The sequence below is a fragment of the Suricata suricatta genome, chromosome 2, assembly GCF_006229205.1.
Source record: "Suricata suricatta isolate VVHF042 chromosome 2, meerkat_22Aug2017_6uvM2_HiC, whole genome shotgun sequence".
NCBI classification, from domain to species: Eukaryota; Metazoa; Chordata; class Mammalia; order Carnivora; family Herpestidae; genus Suricata; species Suricata suricatta.
The window spans coordinates 132,000,055-132,022,638 of record NC_043701.1 but is presented as its reverse complement, the minus strand read 5'-3'; the positions used below and the strand labels follow the sequence as shown (position 1 = coordinate 132,022,638).

The window sequence follows — 22,584 nt, the reverse complement described above, 5'->3', positions numbered from 1 at the left end:
TTTTCCCCCGGTCATTTGTTTTGTTTCTTAAATTCCACAAATGAGTAAAATCCTATGGTATTTGTCTTTCTCTGGATGACTTATTTCATTTAGCATAATACTATCTAGATCCATCCATGCCATTCCAAATGGCAAGCTGTCATTCTTTTCTATGGCTGAGTAATATTCCTGTGTGTGTGTGTGTGTGTGTGTGTGTGTGTGTGTGACCTCTTTATTCATTAATTGATGGACATTTGGGCTGTTTCCATATCCTGGCTATTGTAAATAATACTGCAATAAATATAGGGGTGCCTGCATCCCTTTGAAATCGTATTTTATATACTTTTTAGATTGTAGGGTTGTTCTATTTTTAGCTTTCTGAGGCACCTCCATACTGTCTTCCACAGTGGCTGCACCAGTCTGTATTCCTACCAACAGTGCATGAGGGTTTGTGTGAGGTATCCGAAAGTGGCCCGGGTTCATTCTTCTGTGTGTCGCTGTCCAATTTTCCCAGCCCCATTTGTTGAAGAGACTGTGTTTTTCCCATTGTGTATTCTTTCCTGCTTTGTCAAAGATTAATTGACCATATAATTGTGGGTCCATTTCTGGGCTTTCTATTCTGTTCTATTGATCTATGTGTCTGTTTTTGTGCCAGTACCATATTGTCTTAATGACTACAGCTTCGTAATGTGACTTGAAATCTGGAATTGTGATGCCTTCAGTTTTGTTTTTCTTTTTCAAGATTGCTTTGGCTATTCGGGGTCTTTTGTAGTTCTATACAAATTTTAGGATTGTTTGCTCCAGTTCTGTGAAAAACGCTGTTTGTGTTTTGATAAGGGTTGCATTAAATGTGTAGATTGCTTTGGGTAGTATGGACATTTTAACAATGTTTGTTTCTTCAGATCCATGAGCATGGGATGCCTTTCCATTTCTTTGTGTCTTCTTCAGTTTCTTTCATCAGTGTTTTCTAGTCTTCAGAGTACAGAGCTTAATCTCTTTGATTAAGTTTATTCCTAGGTATCTTATTATCTTTGGTGCAAGTATAAATGGGATTGTTTCTTAATTTCTCTTTCTGCTGCTTCATTATTAGTGTAAGGAAATTTAACAGATTTCCGTACATTGATTTTGTATCCTGTGACTTTTCTGAATTCGGTGTATCAGTTTCAATAGTTTTTGCTGGCATCTTTTAAGATTTTCTATATAGAGTGTCATGTTATCTGCTAATAGTGAAAGTTTTACATCTTCCTTTCATATCTGAATGCCTTTGATTTCTTTTTGTTGTCAGATTGCTGTGGCTAGGACTTCCAGTACTGTGTTGAATAAAGTGGTGAGTGTGGACATCCTGGTCTCATTCCTGCCCTGAGGGAAGAAGCTTTCTGTTTTTCCCCCATTGAGGATGAGGATGGCTTTTCATATAAGACTTTTATTATGCTGAGGTATGTTCCCTTTAAACCTACTACTTCTTTTCATATTTCCATCATGAATGCATGTTTTACTTTGTCAAATGCTTTTTGTGCATCTATGGAAATGATCATACGTTTTTTATCCTTTCTTTCATTGATGAGATGTATCACACTCATTGATTTGCAAGTATTGAAACACCCTTGCATCCTGAAGATAAATCCCACTCAATTGTTGTGAATGATGTTTGAAACATATTGTTGGATTGGGTTTGTTAGCATCTTTTTTGAGCATGGGGGTCAAAGTGAGGGACACAGAATCAGTAGCAGGCTCCAGGCTCTGAGCTGTCAGCACAGAGCCCAATGCAGTGCTCGAACTCACAAAACATGAGATCATGAACAGAGCTGACGTCAGACACTTAATCTACTGAGCCACCCAGGTTCCCCTGGTTTTCTAGTGTTTTGATGAGGATTTTTGCATACATGTTCATCAGGGATATTGACCTATAGTTCTCCTTTTTCTTATAATTAATTAATTAATTTGTGGTGTCTTTATCTGGTTTGGTGTCAGGGTAATGCTGGCCTCATAGAATGAATCTGGAAGTTTTTCTTCCTCTTATATTTTCTGGAATAGTTTGAGAAGAATAGGCATTAACTCTTCCTTAAATGTTTGATAGAATTCGCTAGTGAAGCTGTCTGGTCCTGAACTTTTGTTTGTTGGGAGTTTTTTGGTTACTGATTCTATTTCATTACTGATCATCCATCTGTTCGAATTTTCTATTTCTTCCTGCTTCAGTTTTGTTGGTTTATAGGTTTCTAGGAATTTATCCATTTCTTACAGGTTATCCAATTTGTTGGCATATAGCTTTTCATAATATTCTCTTACAGTTGTTTATATTTCTATGGTGTTGGTTGTTATTTTTCCTCTCATTGGTGATTTTGTTTGAGTCTTTTCTCTTTCCTTTTTGATAAATTTGACTATCGATTTTGTTGATCTTTTCAAAAACTAGTTCCTCATTTCACTGATCTGTTCTATTATGTTTGTTTTGTTTTTGTGCTTTTTTTTTTTTTTTTAGTTTCTCTATCATTTATTTCTGCTCTAATACTTATTATTTCCTTCCTTCTGCTGTTTTGGGGTTTTGTTCATTCTTTTTCTAGCTCCTTTGGGTATAAGGTTAGGTTGTTTGAAGAGGCCTGCATTGCTATAAACTCTCCTCTTAGAACTGCTTTTGCTGAGTCCCCAAAATTTTGAATTATTTGTTTTATTTATTTATTTATTTATTTATTATATGTTTTCATGTATTTTTAAAATTTCGTCTTTGGTTTCTTGGTTGATCCCTGTGTTTAACTTTTTGAGGAACACCAAACCATGTTCCACAGCAACTACACCAATTCCCCCCAGCAATGCACAAGGGTCCCAATTCTTTACATCTTCATCGATGACTGTAAGTTTTTTTACTAGCCACTCTAATGAACATCAGGATAGTTTTAAATGCCTAAAATACAATACAAAGGATGGCAGAGAAAACCAATGACACTGAAATGTAATTTTTCAAGTATTAAAAAATCTGGGATATAGTAGTCTATATGCTTTTTTGTTTTTAAATATAATTTATTGTCAAATTGGCTCACATACAGTGTATATAGTGTGCTCTTGGTTTTGGGGCTAGATTCCCATAGATCATCGCTTACATACAACATCCAGTGCTCATCCCAACAAGTGCCCTCTTCACATGGGCCTCTTTATTAACACATTAACAAGATCTGGTGGCAGGTTTATTAACTACTGTGATTTTGAAGTAACGATAAGGATAAATGATATTTCTAGATATAGAAATCTGTAACTAGGGGGATCTAATAAGAAAATGTCAGTGATTTCAGTTGATCAAAAAGTCCCAGGTGTTGCTGACATGCTACTGTGGTTTGTTGGCCACAATAAACAGAGGAAGGAAATGCTGAAGATCAGGGACGGCTAGGGAAGCTGAAGATAGAATCCGAGCACCCCAGGCTCAAGCTTGTTCTGTGTCACACCTTCTCCCACCTGCCACACTTGTCAACCTCTCTCTTCCCTTCTTCTGATCCAAGCTCCCTAAAAGAGTCCCCGCCCCTTTGTCTCCTGGCCACACCTCAAGCTCCCCAGCCCACTGCAGTTTGGCTTTGACCACCGCCCCATCCTCGCCAGTGTCACCATGACCTTAAGATGGCTAAATTTGTTGCCCTCATCTGGTTTCATTGGCATCACCCTTGAGGGTTACTCTCCCTTGGTTTCCCGGCACCGATGTTCCCATGAGCCTTTCCTCCCTACTCTGTGCTGCCCTCCTCGGTCTCCCTTGCCACACTTTTCCCCTACTTGGCTCAGAAACCAGCACATGCAGATGCTGCGAGGGCTGGTTCTGGGCTCCCAGTCTTGTCATCGTCATACTCTCTCTGGGTGACCTCACTTACTCTCCGGCCTTTGTTGCAGTCTCCCCATAGTGCCCGTGTCTGCACCTCCAGCTTACAGCTCCCTGCTGGCTCCAGACATGCCCATAGGGCTTCACTCAGTAACAGCAATAACTCGCCAATGGGCGAGTTGCTACCCCATGCCCCGCGGTGCTAAGTGCCTTTCATGCATTATCTTATGTAATTCTCACGGACACTATGAGGGTAAAGCGACACCCTCACAGTCCTTAGCTGATAGGTGGCCGAGCCAGAATCTGTCTTCCAGGACACCTTGCAGAGACCCGAGCCCTAGGGGCCCCCCTGAGCCCCCACCCTGCACCGTTTCTCCCCCGCTGTTTCCTGCTTCAGCTGCAGGCACCGTTCTCGAGTGCCGGCTACTTTCCGCTTCTCTTCCTCTTGGCCAGGCTCCATTGAAATTCTCCAGTCCTTCCCTTGGAGTGGAGTCCCCATGTCCCCTCCTCAACCCATGGCAGCTTGGCTTGAAAGAAAGTAGCTGCCCAAGGCTGAAAGATTTGTGCCCTCCTTGATGCCCTTCCCCCATCTAATCCATCATTGAGTTGAGCTGACTCCATCCCCCAAGGTATCTCCCCAATTTGTCCATTCCTTCTCATCATGCCCTCTGTGCACCCCTGTCCTGGCCACTGTCAAATCTCAGAAGTGACACAGAACCCACCCCCAAGGATTTCTTGGACTCTGATCTTGCTTCCTGCCAACCGTTCACCTAAAGCCCAAGCGATGTCCCCAAAGTGCCACCTCCTCCCTTCTAGGCCTCCCCCTAACGTGTGTGTGCATGTGTGTGCACAGCGTACACATTTTCATCATGGTGCTCAAGGACCTGTCTGTCCATTCCCCGTCTCCTCTCCACCCCCTCCCTTTCCCAGCCCTGCTCTGGGTACGAACTTCCTCCAGGTTCTGGTTGGGGGCCACACACATTGGGTCTTCACCTTCATTCCTACCCCACCTGAAAATCTCCCCCTAGCTCAATCCCCCCCCCATCAGAATCTACTTAATTCCTACTAATTCCCCACTCTGGCTGCCATCAAAACTGTTTGAGGGCAGGGCACTTGGGTGGCTCAGTCAGTTAAGCATCCAACTCTTGATTTTGGCTATTGATTTCATGATCTCACGGTTTGTGGGTTTGAGGCCCATGTTGGACTCTGTGCTGACAGCCTGGGATTCTCTCTCTCTCTCTCTCTCTCTCTCTCTCTCTCTCTCTCTCTCCCTCTGTTCCTGCCCTGCTCGTGCACGCACACACACACACACACACACACACACACACACATTCTCTCTCCCTCAAAATAATGAAATAAACACTTACATTTTTTTTTTTAAATCCTGATGCCTGGAACATACCCCCAGAACCTCTGGGGGTGAGCCCAGTCATCAGGATTTTAAAACAATCAACTTAAGAAAAACCAGGGTTGTGAGCCTGGTTTAGGTCCTAACAACTCTTACTTTACAACAGGCAGCCCCCTGCACCCCTCGTCTACACACCCTCCCCAGGCTCCCGTAACTTCCCTGCCCTACATGCTTGCCATCTTGTTGTGTTGTGCTAACTGCTTGACCGCTTGGCTGGTATGCAAGCCCTGCCTTTGGAGGCGGGACCATCTGAGTCTGCTTTCCTCTGCACCTTCCAGGCCTGACCCAAGGAGGAAATGCGGTCCAGATTTGTGTCATGAATTTTGAAGGTCATTTCAAGGGTGACAGGAGGCTCTCAGCTTTGAACCTCAATTGATGTCCACCTCCCACCCCCAAAGTAACAAAAACCTCCCTTTTACTTTCTCAACAATGCCCTGCAATTCCACCAGTAGCGATTCATTCCTTTGGCTTAAAACTTCTGGTCTCCATAAAATGCAAGTACAGCCTGAAAATATAACACTTTAACCGAGTTAGCCATTATACTTTGCCCTGGGTAATTTCCTCAGCTCTTAATAGAAGGGCAAGCAGAAGAATGATCATTTATTGAGTGTATCCTATACACTCAATTCCACATAGGTTAGCTCATTAATGCAGTTAAATAAGTTAGCTCTGGAAGTGTCAGGAACTCAGAGAGGTTCAGGAATTAGCTTAAGGTAACAGAGTTAAACTGAAAAACCAGATTTAAACTGATAGGAAGAGAAGGAAGGGACCTAGAAAACTCAAGCCTGGGCTTCAGAGGACCAACTTCGCCTCCTCCACTTGACCCGGGACCCCGCTGGGTGCTGAGGCTGGCCCCAGGGAGAGGAGTGTTATTGGCAATGACATCTGTCCAGGTACTCATCCTCTCTTCTTTTTTAAAAGTTTATTTATCTTTTTTTTTTTGAGACAGAAAGAGAGAGGGAGGGGCATAAAGAGAGGAAGACAGAGGATCCCAAGCACCTGTCAGCACGAACCCAATGTGGGGCTTGAACTCACGAACCCGTGAGATCAAGACCTGAGCTGAAATCAAGAGTCGGACGCTTAACCGACTGAGCCACCCAGGCGCCCTGGCCATCCCCTCTTCTATCTCACATCCCACCTATTGGCAAACCCTGCTGGCTTTGCTTTCAAGACGTCTGGGTCCTCTGACCAAGTCTTTGTACCTCCACTGCCCACTAACTAGTGAGAAAGAGCCTTCTTGCTACTTTCCCTGCCTCTGCCCTGGGAGCCCCTCCCACAGGGTCAGATCACTTCTGCCTCTGCTCAAAGCCCTTCGGAACTCCGGCTGCAAGTTCTCACTTAGCTCCCACCAGCCAGCCTCACTTCTCAAGCCTCACTTACAGTCCAAGCCCCTCCCGGGGTTCGATCCCCCTGGCCCACTGCCGCTCCTCCAACACCCAGCGCCTGCCTTCCGCCTCCCGGAGCACCAGGCCGCAGACATGCGCCTGCCCATCCCTGCTTCCCCCTCAGTGGGACCTCCTGACCAGCACTATTCACAACCCCCCTCACCTCCCTGTTTCGGGAACATTCTATCTCCTTTCAGGCTGTCTTTGTCCCCTAGCACTTATCACCATCTGAGAACCACACACCCTTCACTTATATTTGCTTGCTGTTTCTCTTCCCCAGAATGTACCTGCTCGAGGGGCTGATTCCTGGGTTCTGTCTTGGTCCTGTAAGTGTTCAATAAAAGTTCGTTGAGTGAATGGAGGATTATGAGTAATCAACTTGAGAAATAAGGTGATCTGCTTTGGGAGCAGCGTAGTATAGCAGAAAGTACGTGGCTGAGGGTCAAGGAACCTCAGGGACCCCCAACTCCCTGCTTGGAGGCTGTGGGGTCTCTAGTTACTCAGTGTCTTACAGCCCCGCCAGGTGATAGGGACCTAACACGGAGTTTTAAAGCTTCATTCACCTCTCCCTCCCTGAGGGAGGGATTTTCCCATCAGATTCCTGTGTCCCATTTTCCCATCAGATTCCTGTGTCCCATTCGAGACCCAGTGAATCAGACCACAGGGTGCATATGTGGGGGCCCAGGGGATGCACCCAGGATCCTGTATTTTAAAGCATTCCCCAAGCCTTTAGGCTGCTGCTCCAAGGCTAGCCACAGTGTCACTCCTCTGAGTGGTCCCAGGACCAGCATCAGAATCAACTGGGGCCCATTAGAATGGTCAAGTCGTGGGGCGCCTGGGGGTTCAGTCGGTTAAGCATCTGACTTCGGCTCAGGTCATGATCTCGCAGTTCATGGTTCGAGCGCTGCGTTGGGCTCTGTGCTGACAGCTCAGAGCCTGGAGCCTGCTTCGGATTCTGTTCTGTGTCTCCCTCTCTCTCTGCCCCTCCCCTGCTCACACTATCTCTCTCATGGTTTCGCAAACATAAGTAGTTTCAGGCCGCACATCAACCTTGTCAACAAGATCTGGGGAGTGGCTGGCACTTTGAAAATACTGCTCTCTCATGCTTGACTGGACCAACCGTAGAGCCCTCCAGCCCTCTCTCTAACCTGCTAAAAGGTGCCCATGAAAAACTCTTAGCTCAGGAAGCCTTTCGTTTCACAATAAGGGGCAGGCTTAAGATGCTGAGGTCTGCCCGAGGGACGGGAGCTCCAGGGGTGAAGGTTTCCACTGGTGGACCCAGGTAAGCTTTTCAGTGCTAACGTTTGGCGATGGCTGGGGGACCAAGAGGGCAGAACAGGACTGAGCATCTAAGGGGGAGGAAGAGACTGCCCTTGAGGGGAAAGCAGGAAGGGAAAAGGGACCTGAGGCTAGAAGCTGGGTCCAGCCCTGCCACACCCCTGTGGATTTTCACACCGTGGCCGCAGGGTCTCGGCCTCTCTAGGAGACAGTCTGGGGAGGTCTGCTTTACTGGGGGGCTTCCCGCAGGATGTAAACCTGGAACCCCGGGCAAAGTCAGAGACATTGGTGCTCATGATTAAAAAGACCCCTCAAGGAACTAATCACACTTACTTATACATATTTTTATTCTTATATATTTATTTTAAGATATTATATATATAAAATAAAAGCCTCTAAAATTTTGAAGTATAGTGTCTAACTAGGACATAGGAGAATGACAAGAAGAAAGCTAAACAGAAAGTTATTCCAAGAGATAAAGACCACACACAGCAAAAATCTCATCTTCTAAGAAAAAAATATTAACAACCAATATGGACCACTATTTCTCGTGCGCCCGTCGTACACAAAGGGAAGCACCACGGGAACATGATGGGCTTCCTGGAACCATCTGGAGATGGTTCTGAGGCTGGGTCAACTGTATTCACGGACACTGAGCCCTAATTCCAACAAACCCGGAAATCCAACGCTCAGTGAGCTCCTCAGAGCGAAGGGCAGAATGAAGAGCCACCCTTACCCCCAATCCTCCCTATAGTTTCTCTTCGGCGGGACCCTGCATTTTTTACCTCCTGGATTTGCCTAAAACAAGACACACCTTTTTGGGGGCTGGTCGAGAAAAGCCACTTCATTGTGGGGTCTCATCTTTCCGTGCTGATCATCTGCCATTATGCCCTCTTCCCTCCCCTAAAGACTGCGAAACGCATCTTCGCCAAGCAGGCAAGCTGAAACCCTGTGACCACCCGCCAGTGCCCTGGAGGCAGCCGCAGACAGAAGCGATCCTCCTGGTGCCTTGGCAGCAGGGACAGAGGGGAGGATGGGGACGCGGGAGGGGTGACCTGGCCACGTGTTCACATTACCTGCCAGGTACTCGATGACGGCCGCCATGTAGACGGGGGCGCCCACACTGATCCGGTACTTGAACGTCCCTTTCTTCAGGTACCGCATCAGCCTCCCCACAGGGAAGATGACACCGGCCCTGGCTGAACGGGACAGCTTGGACATTTTCTTCTTCCCACTCCGGCCCGACATCTTGCCTCAGTCTCCCTCTCAGCTTGCTGACACGGTGGCCTCCCGGCACTAACACGATGCTGAAAAGGAAACGAAGCAGGGTGAGGAAGGGTGGTTGGCAAACGCCTTGGGAACAGTGATGTGGCACTAGGGCACCGTGTGACACATCAAGGAGCCCCCACTGCAGGCCACGAACTGGGCATGGGGACGTTGCAGGGCTCGGCAGCCCCTCCCCAAACACCTCCCCACCCATCAGGCCAGACCAGCCTTAACAGGAGAGGGCAAAGACACTCACTAGAGAAAGGGGTCATGGTGCTGTAGTCTGCAGAACAGAGGTCCCCAAAATGTCCACTTCTTCCTCCCCAGGACCCTTGCATATATCACCTTATATGGCAAAAGAGACTTTGAAGATATGATTAGGTTGAGGATCCTGGAGTATCTGGGTGGGTCCGACGTAATCGCCAGGGTTCTTCGAAGAGGGGGCAGTAAGAGGTGTAGTGAGACAAGCAATGGATTCCCACCCCTTCCCGCCCCCCTCGGAGCCTCCAGAAGGAGCCAGCCCTACCAACACCGCCATGTTAGCTCAGAGAACCTGATTTTCCCCTTCCGACCTCCAGAACTGTCAGGAAGCCAATTCATATTGCTTCAACCCCTAAACCGGGGCTGATTTGTGCTAGCAACTGCAAGAGACCGAATATGGTTCCTATTTGCCCTGATTTGCTTCTGCCTGTTTGAATACACGGGATTAGTTAATACAGCAATGCTTGTAACGGCTTTGACTGACAACTCAGAGCTGCTGTGCACGTCTCCGATGGAAATGCTGTTCCAAATTCTCCAATAATATAGCATTCTTTTTTTTTTTAATGTTCATTTATTTTTGAAAGAGAGAGAGAAACCCAGTGCAAGCCAGGGGAGGGGCAGAGAGAGAGGGAGACACAGACTCTGAAGCAGGTTCCAGGTGCTGAGCTGTCAGCACAGAGCCCGACTAGGGGCCTGAACCCACGAACTACGAGACTGTGACCTGAGCCAAAGTCGGACACATAACCAATTGAACCACTCAGACACCCCAATAATAATGCATTCTTTTTAATTTTTTTTTCACATTTATGAATTATTGAGAAACAGAGAGAGAGATGGAGCATGAGCGGGGGGGGGGGGGCAGAGAGAGCAGAAGACACAGAATCCCAAACAGGCTCCAGGCTCTGAGCTGTCAGCAGAGTCTGATACGGGGGCCCAAACCCATGAGCGGCAAGATCATGACCTGAGCCAAAGTCAGATGCTCAACTGACTGAACCATCCAGGTGCCCCAGTAATACAGCATTTTTAAAAAACAGAAGTATGTCAGAACATGCAGTTTAGTAAATGCTAATGGAGAGTAACCAAACCTAGCAAATTAAAAGCTATAATGCAGCCCAAACTTCTGCCCCTTGAAATGAGGAGTTGAGGTTGATTTGGGGAAAAACTCCAGGAATCAACCAGAAGAGGAGACTTCAGAACAAGGCACCGAGAGATGTATTTCTAATTCATTGTCATTTCAGCAAGTGATCTTTTGTGTGAAGATAAGAATTATTTCCCCAAGAATGTATTTCCCCAAAGCTAATTCAGAGAATTGTAATAGAGCTTAACCTATTGGTTGAGGGAGTATTGTGACCAAAAAATGGAAGAAAATCCAGGATAAAGTAAAAGCAAATTACCAAGGACAAACAAGCATAACCAAAAAAAAAAACAAAAAAAAAAAACCCAAAACAAAACAGAAAATCTCTAGGAAATGTATTAATAATGAGACAAAGTTGCCTGCTTCCAGGGCAATATCATTCTTGGTGGCCATTTTGTTGGGCAAGGCAAAGAAGAATGTCAAAAATAAATTGGGATTAGACCTATCAGTTGAGGCAGCTGTCTCAAATGCAGGCTAGGTCTGTCTGCCAACAGCCAAGGTGGCAATGAAAAGGCCTAAGAAAGTGGGTAAAGATATAATGGAAGGAAGCGCTAAATGGATGCATGGCTGATAGGAACGCTACGAAGCTGGAGTTTATTTACTCCAGGTGGAAAAATGAGCGGCGTTCAGTTTTCTAAAGTAGCTGATTACTCTGTTATGACTGAAGAGTTTTAAATAAACACTACAGACCTGGCAACCAACCCCATTCTCGACATCCTCCTCTCCCCGGGGTGAATGATGTGAACTTGAGGCATTTTATTACGTACTTCACATACATTATTTTTTACATGCTCATACGTACTCAGTACACTCCTATTTTATGAGTCGTTTTGCCACCCAGAGATGTAGGTGTTCATCAAAGTTAAGCACAAGCCAAGAGGAACAAATAGTCTTTTTAGCCTATTACCTCTTTCATAGGAAGGCATCAGGATCAGACAATACCGCTGTTTTTAGAACTTCCACATTGTGCTTCTGCGGTCCCAGGTAGCTAAGCGTCACGAACCCACTCAGATGTCCTCTCTTGGAGGAAGCAAGAGAAATGCACTTTCAAACGGTTCTGGAAAAGAAGCTTTCGTCCCTTTAGGAAATGAATTCTGAGGAGTCAAGAGACCATACAGGTTCATAAAGATGTATTGGTGAGTCCACGAAGCCAATCATGTGCTCTTTGCCGTTACTGGTAAGTTGGGGGAGAGGGAGGAGTGGTAGGTCTGGTTGCCACAGAAACCACCTGAAAAGTCCATCACAGGGTGGACTTGCCCTGTGGATGCCGTGCATGTTAGACGGTCCCCATCTCTCACGGCAGCAGTGAGAGGGACGCACAAAGCCCAGATACCATGAGAGCAGGACCCACTCATCCCTCACCCCTGCCGCATTTCTCTCAAAAAAAAGTAGCCAGAGAATGACTAAGTAGGCAGGTAAGAGCCACTTAGGGACTCTCCCAATGTCAGCTGAGAAGAGTCACAAGTTTTCCCAAAATTGGGAGTCTGCAGCAGTAGACGGAAAACTGGTGACTTGAGGGCTTGGTGTCCTCCGGCCACTCCAGAGAAGACCCGCTTTTACAGAGCACACTGGTCCCCAACCTATGCTGGACTCTGCCCAGCGTGGAGAGACATTCTAAGCCCGGACCTCCTGCGTTCCCAGGCCACCCTTCCCCTGACTCTGTCCAGTCTTGGGAAGTCAGGGGTTCCCAACTTGAACTCGAACGGGTTTTTATCTACCTCCTGTGAAGCTCTCAATTTCTGTTAAGGCCACTTGTCTGAAGAGAAAAGAACTATTGGAATGTGAAATTTGTTTCCATCAGACTAATACTTAAATGTTTACGTTTATTACCTTCTGCTCTAAAACAATGTTTTCTCTAATTAGGCAAAGCTAAGGACTACAGTATATTATGTTTGTTTACAAGTTTGAAGCAAAGAATATGGCTGGATGAAGCTTTTCCAGTGGTTCTGGGCACCGTGTGGGCGCCCCCTGGAGGATGCGTGTGGCCAAGCTCAAGCTGGTCCCACCCTCCGGGCCAATCTTGGGGTATCCTGGGGTTACTGAAGAGGAATTGGGAACCAGACAAGATATAACCTACATCTGCAATATATCTGTCCTTTCATATCAGAGAAGCCAAGAACAACCAAGATATAAAGTCTCATAATTACTTGCAAAGTAAATGGGAGTGTTTTCAGCACGTTAACAGTGGGAGGGGGTACAGGGAAGGCCGTGGGGAGAATGCAGTAGTGCCTGCTCGTTCCCCTTTCCTTCCACAAGCATAGCAGTTGGAAGAACAAAACTGGTTTTGTAGGGTGCCTGGGTGGCTCAGTTGGTTAAATGTCCAGCTCTTGATTTCGGCTCAGGTCATGATCTCACGGTTTGTGGGTTTGAGCCCCACGTTGGGCTCTGAGCTGAGCATGGAGCCTGCTAGAGATTCTCTGTCTCCCCTTCTCGCTGCCCTCCCCCCTCAAAAATAAATAAACATTAACCCCCCCCCCCGACAAACACCGGGTTTGTGTGTGCTGAAGAGGGCACATTCGGACTCTTGTTTTAGGATTTCTCTCTATGATGGGGTTTTAAGCCCATAAGGACTCTGATGAGCTACCTTTTACAGATATTACCAGGGTAAACATTAAATTGCAGCACTGACTCAGACACGGGCAATAAACTCGCGCCAGCCTATTCAAATAACTACTGTATAGCAGTGACTTTATAACCTTTTTTTTTTTTTTTGCATTTTACTATCTCTAGACATAAGTAGGCATCTTCTAGTCTATGACATCATCGATTCGATGAAAAACAGTATTTACGACGCATTCATTACTGAATAAGAAACTAGGTTAGATGTTGTGGAATATACATGGCCCTTGTCCTCAGATATTTTCCAGTGAAGTTGCAAGACAGATCATGACAAAATGTCAGACACTAGTGACATGAATCCCGGACTGCACCAAGGTACCCTGGGACAAGCCAGCACATGTTGACCCTTTCACGGGGAAGAAAGCAATACTCAGCCTCTGTTGGGTCTCACAGCTACCAGCTCAAAGTGTTCCTGCCAGCGGTTCGCGGCAGATTGCGCTATCTTCTTTTTCTTCTTTATGATGCTATATCTTACAAAGCTGAGTTTTTGGTTGCTGCTGTGATGAAAGCAAGTGCCAGGGAAAAATCAATGTGGAACAGAAAATGAGAGCGGCAGTGTCCGACCTGATTCTAAGGTTTGAGAAGTTGTGCAGTGCTCAACAGGTGCACACATCCTATTTGTAATTCATTGTGGCTATTTAAGAATGGAATACAAATATTCTTTTTTTCCCCTATTCATTGTTAATATTTTTTCAAATAGCTCCTAGTTGGTAGGACATAAATACTTACTAAGGAGTTTGGACCTAACTTAATAAATGGAACTGGTAGGCATTTCTTCTGGCCTAGGTGCCCTGAGAAAAAAGGGCTGAGATGGAGAAATTTGGGAACTTCTCTGTTTGTGCCTATCACCACCAAGCTGAAACACAATTATGACTTGCTTAAGGTTGCCCTGACACAAGGAAAATAAAAACGTCAAAGAAATTATTTAAAATTTTGAGTTTGGGGAGCCCTGGCTGGCTTAGTCAGTAGTGCATGTGACTCTTGATCTTGGGGTTCTAAGTCTGAGTTCCATATTGACTGTGGAGATTACTTAATAATAAATCTAGGAGCACCTGGGTGGCTCAGTCAGTTAAGTGTCCAACTCTTGATTTCTGTTCAGGCCACAATCTCACGGTTGGAGCCCTACATTGGGCTCCATGCTGACAGCACAGCATGGAGCCTGTTTGGGACCCTCTCCCTTCCTCTTTCTCTTTGCCCCTTCCCTGCCTGCTCTTTCTTTCTCTCTCTCTCTCTCAAAAATAAATAAACATTAAAAAATTAAGCCTTGGTGCACCTGGGTGGCTCCAAAGTTTGTTAAACAGCTAACTTTGTCTCAAATCATGATCATGCAGTTCATGGGTGTAAGCCTGGTGTTGGGCCCTGTGCTGACAGCTAGCTCAGAGCCTGGAGCCTGCTTCAGACTCTCTCTCTCTCTCTTTTTCCCCTGCTCGTGCTCTCTTTCTCTCTCTAAAAATAAACATTAAAAAAGATCTAAAATAAAAAGTTTATTTCATCTTTAAATCTAAGTAAATACTTGCACATAGTAATATAAAACAAAAAGTTAAAGAAATGCATAAAATGGTAAGCAACAGTCTCCCACCCTGCTCTACCCTCAATCTCGTTTCCAGAGACCATTCCCTGTAACAGTTTTCAATTTTTTTTAAACTTTATTTATTTTTGAGAGAGAGAGAGAGAGAGAGAGAGAGAGAGAGAGAGAGAGAGCAAAGGAGGAACACAGAGAGAGGGAGACACAGAATCCGAAGCAGGTTCCAAGCTCTGAGCTGTCAGCACAGAGTCCAACTTGGGGCTTGAACCCACGAACCACCAGATCATGGCCTAAGCCAAAGTCAGATGCTCAACCGACTGAGCTACCCAAGTGCCCCACCATGTGACAAGTTTTAATTCCACTTCTGGTAGTCACCTCCCAAGCGCTAGTGTTTATAGTTCTACTTCATGATTTATTTTCACTTTTAGACATTCTCTGTCAATGTCTCAGTAGGATGAGAACTTAAGTCCCCATTCTCTTCTCTTTTCCAGCCGTTGACAGCATACTTCCATTTTTATTTCCTCTGCTGATGACCTTGGGAACTGTAAAGAACACACTGCAGTCAGGGACTGCCCCAACCCCGGGCGTCACGGTTATGTGGGATGAGGATGTGCGCCCTGACCCCCCCTGGCCCTCCGCTCCCTTCCTCACAGCCCGTTTCTACCTCTACCCTCCACGCCGCCACTCTCCCCACTCATCACCTTTCTGTTTGGTTCTGTAATCACGGCGAAGTCTTCATTTTGCCTCTAGGCTGATTTTGAAAATGAAACGTTCATAAGCAGCATTTATATGCTTAAGACTTCCTAGATATCATTCCCTTCAGAATCGCATGGGTGCTAGCCTCCCGCTTCCCTTCTGTGGTCCAGGCCCTGGCCCCTGAGTCTTTGTATCAACAGGTGGATTCTCTTTGTTCTGAAAATGTGTTGTTCAAAATCTCCTCATTCACTTGGCTTCACATTTAGAGCACGTCTTTCTTCCATGGCTTCTTTCCATCCCCAAGTTACTAATCACTGTCGATGCTCATTAAATGCAGGAGCCGTGTTCTACCGAGCAGCGGGGAACGCCGGATTAGAGAGGAGTGTGAGCACCGATCCTAGGGGAGACAGGGTTAGGTGTCTGCGAGCCTCTGGTCACAACATTTTCATCAACAAATCAATACATCACCTTGTTTTATGTCTGTTTCTGTTTGATGACACTTTATATAATATGTATTGTTGATTCTCCAACACTGAACTCACGGGAAATCGCACTGTAACTTAAGCTTGAACGAACCTCGTCTGACACACTTATTTTCTCCAGGAGGCGCACTTATTCATAGCCTCCTTGGGCTCAGGACCGCTAAACAGCACTTCAGGACTATGCCTGGGGGCCATTTGAAACGGTGGAATCACCAAAGGGAGCACAAAAATGTGAAAACATGGCACTAAATAGACCCTGGGAAGGGCTCTAATTTACAGCGTAGAGAGGTGAAAGAGGAAGGCGACCTTGTTAGAACTCGGCGGGGAAGGTGAGCGATGGGTGGGTGGCTCAAATGTTTTGCCACCCGTGCACGTCCTCGAAAGGCTGAAATGCATTGACTTGGGGGCTCCAAATAAATTTTAGCAGGCAGGCAAATTCGCTAATATGGAATCCATGAATCATGAGGACCAATCGTTCTTTCCTTCATTCTGGCTGGCAAAAGGGAAGTGTGGCTTTGCCATGTCCTAAAAATCACCAAGCTTCTTAGTCTTCGCTCTTTGCAGGGACCACTTTCTTCCCAGGGACTTTTATCCTGAAGTCCTCTGACCTCACGCTCCAGTTTGGAAGGGTTGTTTTACCCAAAGGTCATCCCGGGACTGTCTTTCCTCATCCCTCATCCATGATCCAAACATCCCTCATCCAATGACTTCCTGTTTCTCGACTTTCTCCCTTATTTTCTTGGTGTCAGCCTCCTGTAACTCTTCAGAGACAGCACAAAGAAGTAAACTTTATTTTCCTATATAAAGGAAACCGTCCTTACTGAATGATCTTTGGATTACCATCAAAATCATTTTGCTTCAATATTTTGAAGCCATTAATCCACTGTTATTACTGTTTTTTCCCATCCAGTGTTACAGGTAAGTTTGGTGCCCCCCAGGTTCCAAGCTTTTAAATTTTCTCATTATGTTCTAATACTTCACAAAGATGTGTCTAGGTGTGAGTCCGCCCCAGCCCCATTCACCCTGCTCAGCTTTTGGCAATAAGCCTGTTCACTCAATCAGAAGACTCATCTCTTTAATGACTTTAGGAATTTGCTGTTGGATCTCCTGGGTTGCTCCTCCAACTCTCTTACCCTTTTCCTTCCATTTCCCCGAGTCCTGTTAACATCTAATTTTGGCAATCACGCTATTAATCTCCAACAGCTCTTTCTTGTCTCTGATTGTTCCTTTTTCATATCATCCTGTTCCTGTATTATTGCACCGGGTCTTTGAGTCTCTCTGAAACTACATAGGACATGGTTATCTTATTGTCTATTCTTTTTTTTTTAATGTTTACTTATTTTTGAGAGACAGAGAGACAGAGTGTGAGCAGGGGAGGGGCAGAGAGAGAAGGAGACCCAAAATTTGAAGCAGGCTCCAGGCTCTGAGCTGTCAGCACAGAACCCAACATGGGGCTTGAACTCACGAACTTGTGAGATCATGAACTGAGCTGAAGTCATCAGCTTAACTGAGACACCCAGGCGCCCTATCCTCTGTTTTCATCCGGTTCATCTGATTGCATCCAGTTCATCATCCTATGTGTTTATTACCATCTTCCCCTTTCATGTCAGCTTTCCTTAAATATCTGGTGATCTTTGGTCAGGCCTTGATCCTTAAGAATGATGGACAAGGCTGATGATTTTAGGCAGATGGAAGAGCTTTCCTCAGCTCTCATTTGGTAGGCATGGTTCCTGACTGGGATCTCTGGGTGGGTGCATAGCACATCCCTGTCAACACCTCACCTGAGTGTGTCCAGTCAGGGACTCAGAGACCCCAAAGCCCAGAATAAGAAATTCTAAAAATCCTGCAAATTCTAGACCTGCCCTGAGTTGTTTAATTTCTTGAGAGGGGAAACCTCAGACTGTTAGCTGGGGGTGAAATGCAAGATAACCAGAAACTCAACTGGGAGGAGAGGGAGAGAGGCCAATCCACCTGGCTGTGGAAACAGACTTACAATGGCTCCCCATGTCTCAGCCTGCCCACCTTCAGTGCATCTCCCTCTTGCATTCACTCTTACTTTATTTTTTAAATTTTATTTTAGAGAGAGAGCGTGCGAGTGGGGTGGAGGGAGAGGCAGAGGGAGAGAGAGAATCTCAACCTGACGCGGGGTGCAATCCCACAACCCTGAGATCATGACCTGAGTTGAAATCAAGAGTCGGACGCTCAACTGACTGAGCCTTCCAAGCGCCCCTTGCATTTATTCTTCTTACTCATGGCTTCCCCACGATATTGTCTGCATAGTCCGAGGTACTTCCGGTCTTCCAGAAATTTGCTGAAGTCTCCCACCTGCTGATGACCAACACCAGCCCCTTGCCCTTTGGTTGTTAAGTGTCTATCTCCTTTGAAATTTCATACCATTTCTGTGGGCTCCGAGAGAGGGAAGCACATATGCTCTGTCCATCATGTGGAAATGGAAACGGAAAGTGTCATTTTAATTTAACATCTTTGCAAACATCATTTGGGAATTAGCCTCGGAATGAGTAAGCTGGTAAGGAGAGAAAGCTCAACTGTGTTATAATTGAGTAATAATGTCATATTGAAAAATTTAGATCACTTTCATCACCAGGTGAGTCATTGGTCTTGAGATAATTGAAGAATATAAAATTTCATATCAAGAGATTATATAAGACCCATTAATATAACAGGATCAAATTCAGGGTGTCTGTATTTGCCTGACTGTAGCATATGGGTTTCCTATAAATAATATTTATAATTATACTGTAATCCCAGAAGGGAGGGGAGGAAAGAAAAGAAAAACCCCAAGCATTTGTCCGTATTGAATGAACTGCTTTGGGTGGGAAACACCAAACCGTACTTAACACGCTGACTGCCTTCGTGAAGGGACAAAGTGGTCTGGTTTCTTCAGACCAGTATTTTCCTTTAATTTAAATAAGTCCTTTCTTAAGCATAAAGAGCTGATCAAAAGTAACCCACTTTTTTATGCCTCAAGCAACTTCTGGACATTTTTATTATATGTAAACTGATGAGGAGTATGACAGCAGCCAGCCCATCTGCAAGATGGGCCCCTGGAAGCCGCCAGCAATTCTGATTCAAATGACCCTTTTCCTGCCATCTCAGCTTCTGCAAAGCGGCTTTTAAAAAGAGAGAACAGTCCTTGTGCGATTGAGAACGGTAATTATAGGCCAGTGAGTCACAGGTGAGGTGTGGTCGGGCTGACTAGGAACCACCTGGACAAAGGCTCTGGAATTACCAGACAGCTTTCTTTAAGAGCTTGTTCTCTTAAGAAAGATATGAATGGGGCTGTGGGGAGGGAGAGAGGGGGAGCAGCGCATGCTCACAGGGCGGGCTTGGGTCTCCCCTGCCTGCGTTCTCCCGGTGGGTGGAGAACTCCGAGGCAGATCAGGGCTCTCTCCAGCGGGAGGGGGCGCTGAGCCCTGAAAATCAACAAGACTGGGGGCCTTGCTCATTCTTTTATGCCTCTGTCCCTGCACTAGCACAAACCTTGGCTCCCAGAAGGTACTCCAAAGTTTCTGCGGAATAAATGAATGAAAGAGTGAATTCCCGTGAAAAAGTGCACGAATCAAAATGCTTTCATATATACATTACTTTAAAACTGCAAATTAGAGGTCCTGTAGCGTTTTAATGATGGACATGAAATTTTTTAAAACTTCAAATACTGTTTTAAAATTGCCGAAACATATTCATTTTTAGGCCCCATGACATTTCTCTAATCTGTGGTATCGTATGTCAGAATATTTCATATTGTAAATATTTATGAAAAAAATAAAGCAGACACCGCAATGAAACATCTTCTCTCTGTCAGTTCCAAACTATCCTTTGGGAGAATAAAATGAGATGAAATAAAACTAGGTAAGACATAAGGGAATTCAATACATATGTATTAACTATAGGTAGAAATATAGTTTTAAGGGGCATTAAAAAAACCTCTTAGCCTCCTACCGAATAGAATTCTAATATATTTTGGTGTGTTGCCCTAAGTACTGTATTAAAATAATAATAGTTTGTTTGTATTATTTTGTAGCTGTAAAAACCATTTTCGGTAATACCAGCTAAATCACTTGCTCTATTACACTTGCATTTATGAAGTCCAAGGGCAAATATATTATTGCACAAGTAATACTTTCCGAGCCGTTTTCTTCCAAGGCCACCTTTAAGTGAATGAGCATAGTCAATAATTTTATTGTCATATATGTTAAAGCACATTAACAATTTATAATGTAAAGAGCTATATCAAATGCAATTTCATCAAAATGACACACGGATCAAATTAACTAAATTAACCAACCATGAACGTTAGAACCAAGAGTTAGCCCAATGTATTTAAATTATACTATTGGGTTACAAATCATTCCCTTTTTAAAAAAGTCTTTCAAGTCAGGTCCTGGAATAATCTAGAGGGAAGCTCAACCGCCAGTGTGTTCTTAATAAACCAGAGTCGAAGCGGGTGTGCCCTGCTAGAGGGGAAGGGGAGGGGAGGGGGAGAGAATGCAGGGGGGGATTGGATATGGCATGGATTTATGGTGTATGCTGCTACTGCAGTACTTGGTGACTTAAAAATTTTTTAAAATTTATTTACTTTTGAAAGAGAGAGACAGAGTACAAGCCAGAAAGGGGCAGAGAGAGAGAGAGGGAGACACAGAATTCAAAGCAGGCTCCAGATTCTCAGACGTGGGGCTCAAACTCACAGACCTGAGATCAAAACCTCAGCCTTTTGAAATCTGACAGTTAACCGACTGAGTCACCCAGGCGCCCCAGCACTTGGTGACTTTTAACAGGTTTTGTTGTCTTTGTTAAACGTGAGCTCAAGTTTTGTTTTGTTTTTTTAAAGACAAAAAGACAAGTTGTTGATATATATTTGGTTTCTTCATTAGCCCTCTGCTATTTTCTAATACAATATAAATATGTTTGGCCACCTACGGTACTAGTCGGATGAGAAATGAATATCAGCAAATGGATAAAAACCAACTTTGTTCTTGATGGATCTTAGCAGTACACCCCAGAAGAAAATGCCTTCCTGCATCTAACAGTCATGGAAGACCAGATAAAAAACCAAACCCTTCACTGCATCCAGCCTGGTCTCTTGTCGTTTTGCTCTTGAGAACTGACAAACAGGATCAGTGGGCACGCGATCCTGTCTCCTCAGACTCGAATCGTTTCCAATTAGTCGGGAGGGTGATTGTTACTAACAGTGGTCCCCTGCTTGAGCAGGGGACTGACTTTGTCTAAGCCAAGACGAACTCCTCAGGTGAGGGGTGAGGGGTGAGGGGATGCGGGAGTTCCCTTGGGGCTGGGGGCGAGCCTACCAGCACAGACAGCAGGGAGGCTGTGCCCCTGGTGCCGAAGCTTCTGGAAACACTCATGACTGCTGGGCACATAGGTGGGGCCGGTGGTGGGCTCTCCAGGCAGAGGTAGCTGCCCCGGAACCCCTCTTCCTTCACCCCTTGATGCCCGCTCCTCCTTCCCCTGCTTTCCTTACTGTCCGTCCTAAGGCAGTGGCTGCAATGTGGGCACACGTGGCAGGGGCCTGGGGCTCCAGGGGTAGTGTTTTATGCTGGTGACAGGCGGTGTTGTGCCCTGGCTCTGGCTGTATGGGGGCAGGGCTTGGGCAGTTTGCATCTTCTGTACCAGGCAAGCAGACCACCTGGTACGTGGCACCATGCCATCTGTGGGTGCAAGCCGCTAGACCTCCAGGGTGCACCAGGGCTGCACACGGAAGATGCAGTGGACCTGAGCAGGGGTGTGTGTGGAGGGGGTGGGGGCTCCAGTCTTGCACTCACCACCTGTGGCCCTGAGCCAAATCCGATGACCTTTTTAACAACCTCCCACCCCCTAACTCTGCCAACTTTGATCAAAACAAAGAAGAACCACCTTTCAGGAGATCCAATATTTAAAGCAGATGGAAGGAAAGGCGGTCAGAGCGGGAGGTGCCTGAGAATCTTCATGGCTGGGTCCCCACCTTTCCGGCTTCGGGGCTCTGAGAAACAGCAGCCATCACACCTTCTAATCTGTGGCGTCCCTTCCGACCTGAAAAATGCTCCTGTTCTACGAAGATGCAATAGGTCACTCTGTGTGACCCCCCTCTCTTAAATCCACAGACCTGGAATAGCGCAGTAGAATAAAGTCACATCCAGGTGATCTTTCCTTTGAATCGACTATTTCATCACTCACGATAGCCATAGAATAGAAAAACCAGACCTGAAAATTCTACTTTGTTTGGTTCTGGGACTGCCTTTTCTGCACTCGAGACAATAACCTGCAGAGTTTGCTGAAGGGAGGCTCTGGTTTGGGGCCCTGGGGGCAACACAGGAGTTGGTTGGCGCTGCACTGAAATTCCAGAAGATCGGCCAATTTGCAAGTTTAGCACTCTGATGGGGGACCCGGTGAAGTATCACTGGATCTAGAAGTTCATGCTGTAAATTACAAAAGCTACTGAAAGTTACTTTTTCATGTTCTATCACCACTGTCGAATTGTAATGGCTTTAGTGGGCAGTGGCGGCAGCACAGAATGCAAGTTGCATAATATACGTCATTATTAGCGCCAGGCCTAGTAAACACAGGGCCTGGGTTTTCCAGGATCTGTTTGATTTCACTTTGTGATATTTTTGTCCTGTCGTTATGGAAACACCCCGTATTTAGGCATCCACACTATAGCATCAGGCTGCCTCTTTTATCCAGAAGCAACCCCCCAAATCTCTGATCAGATCGTGTGTTGCAGTTTTGCGTTACACAATAAGGT

General features: G+C 45.6%; 1 protein-coding gene across 1 annotated transcript in view; it reads right to left on the bottom strand.

Annotated features, from left to right (window-relative positions):
- Positions 1–9,147, bottom strand: part of LOC115285489 (core histone macro-H2A.2) — a 33,706-nt gene extending 24,559 nt beyond the window's left edge. Inside the window, exon 1 of the mRNA XM_029931815.1 lies at positions 8,920–9,147. Coding sequence (XP_029787675.1) covers positions 8,920–9,091 — 172 coding nt within the window. The 5' untranslated portion in view covers positions 9,092–9,147. The remainder of the gene's footprint in view (positions 1–8,919) is intronic.
- Between the last annotated feature and the right edge of the window lie 13,437 nt (positions 9,148–22,584).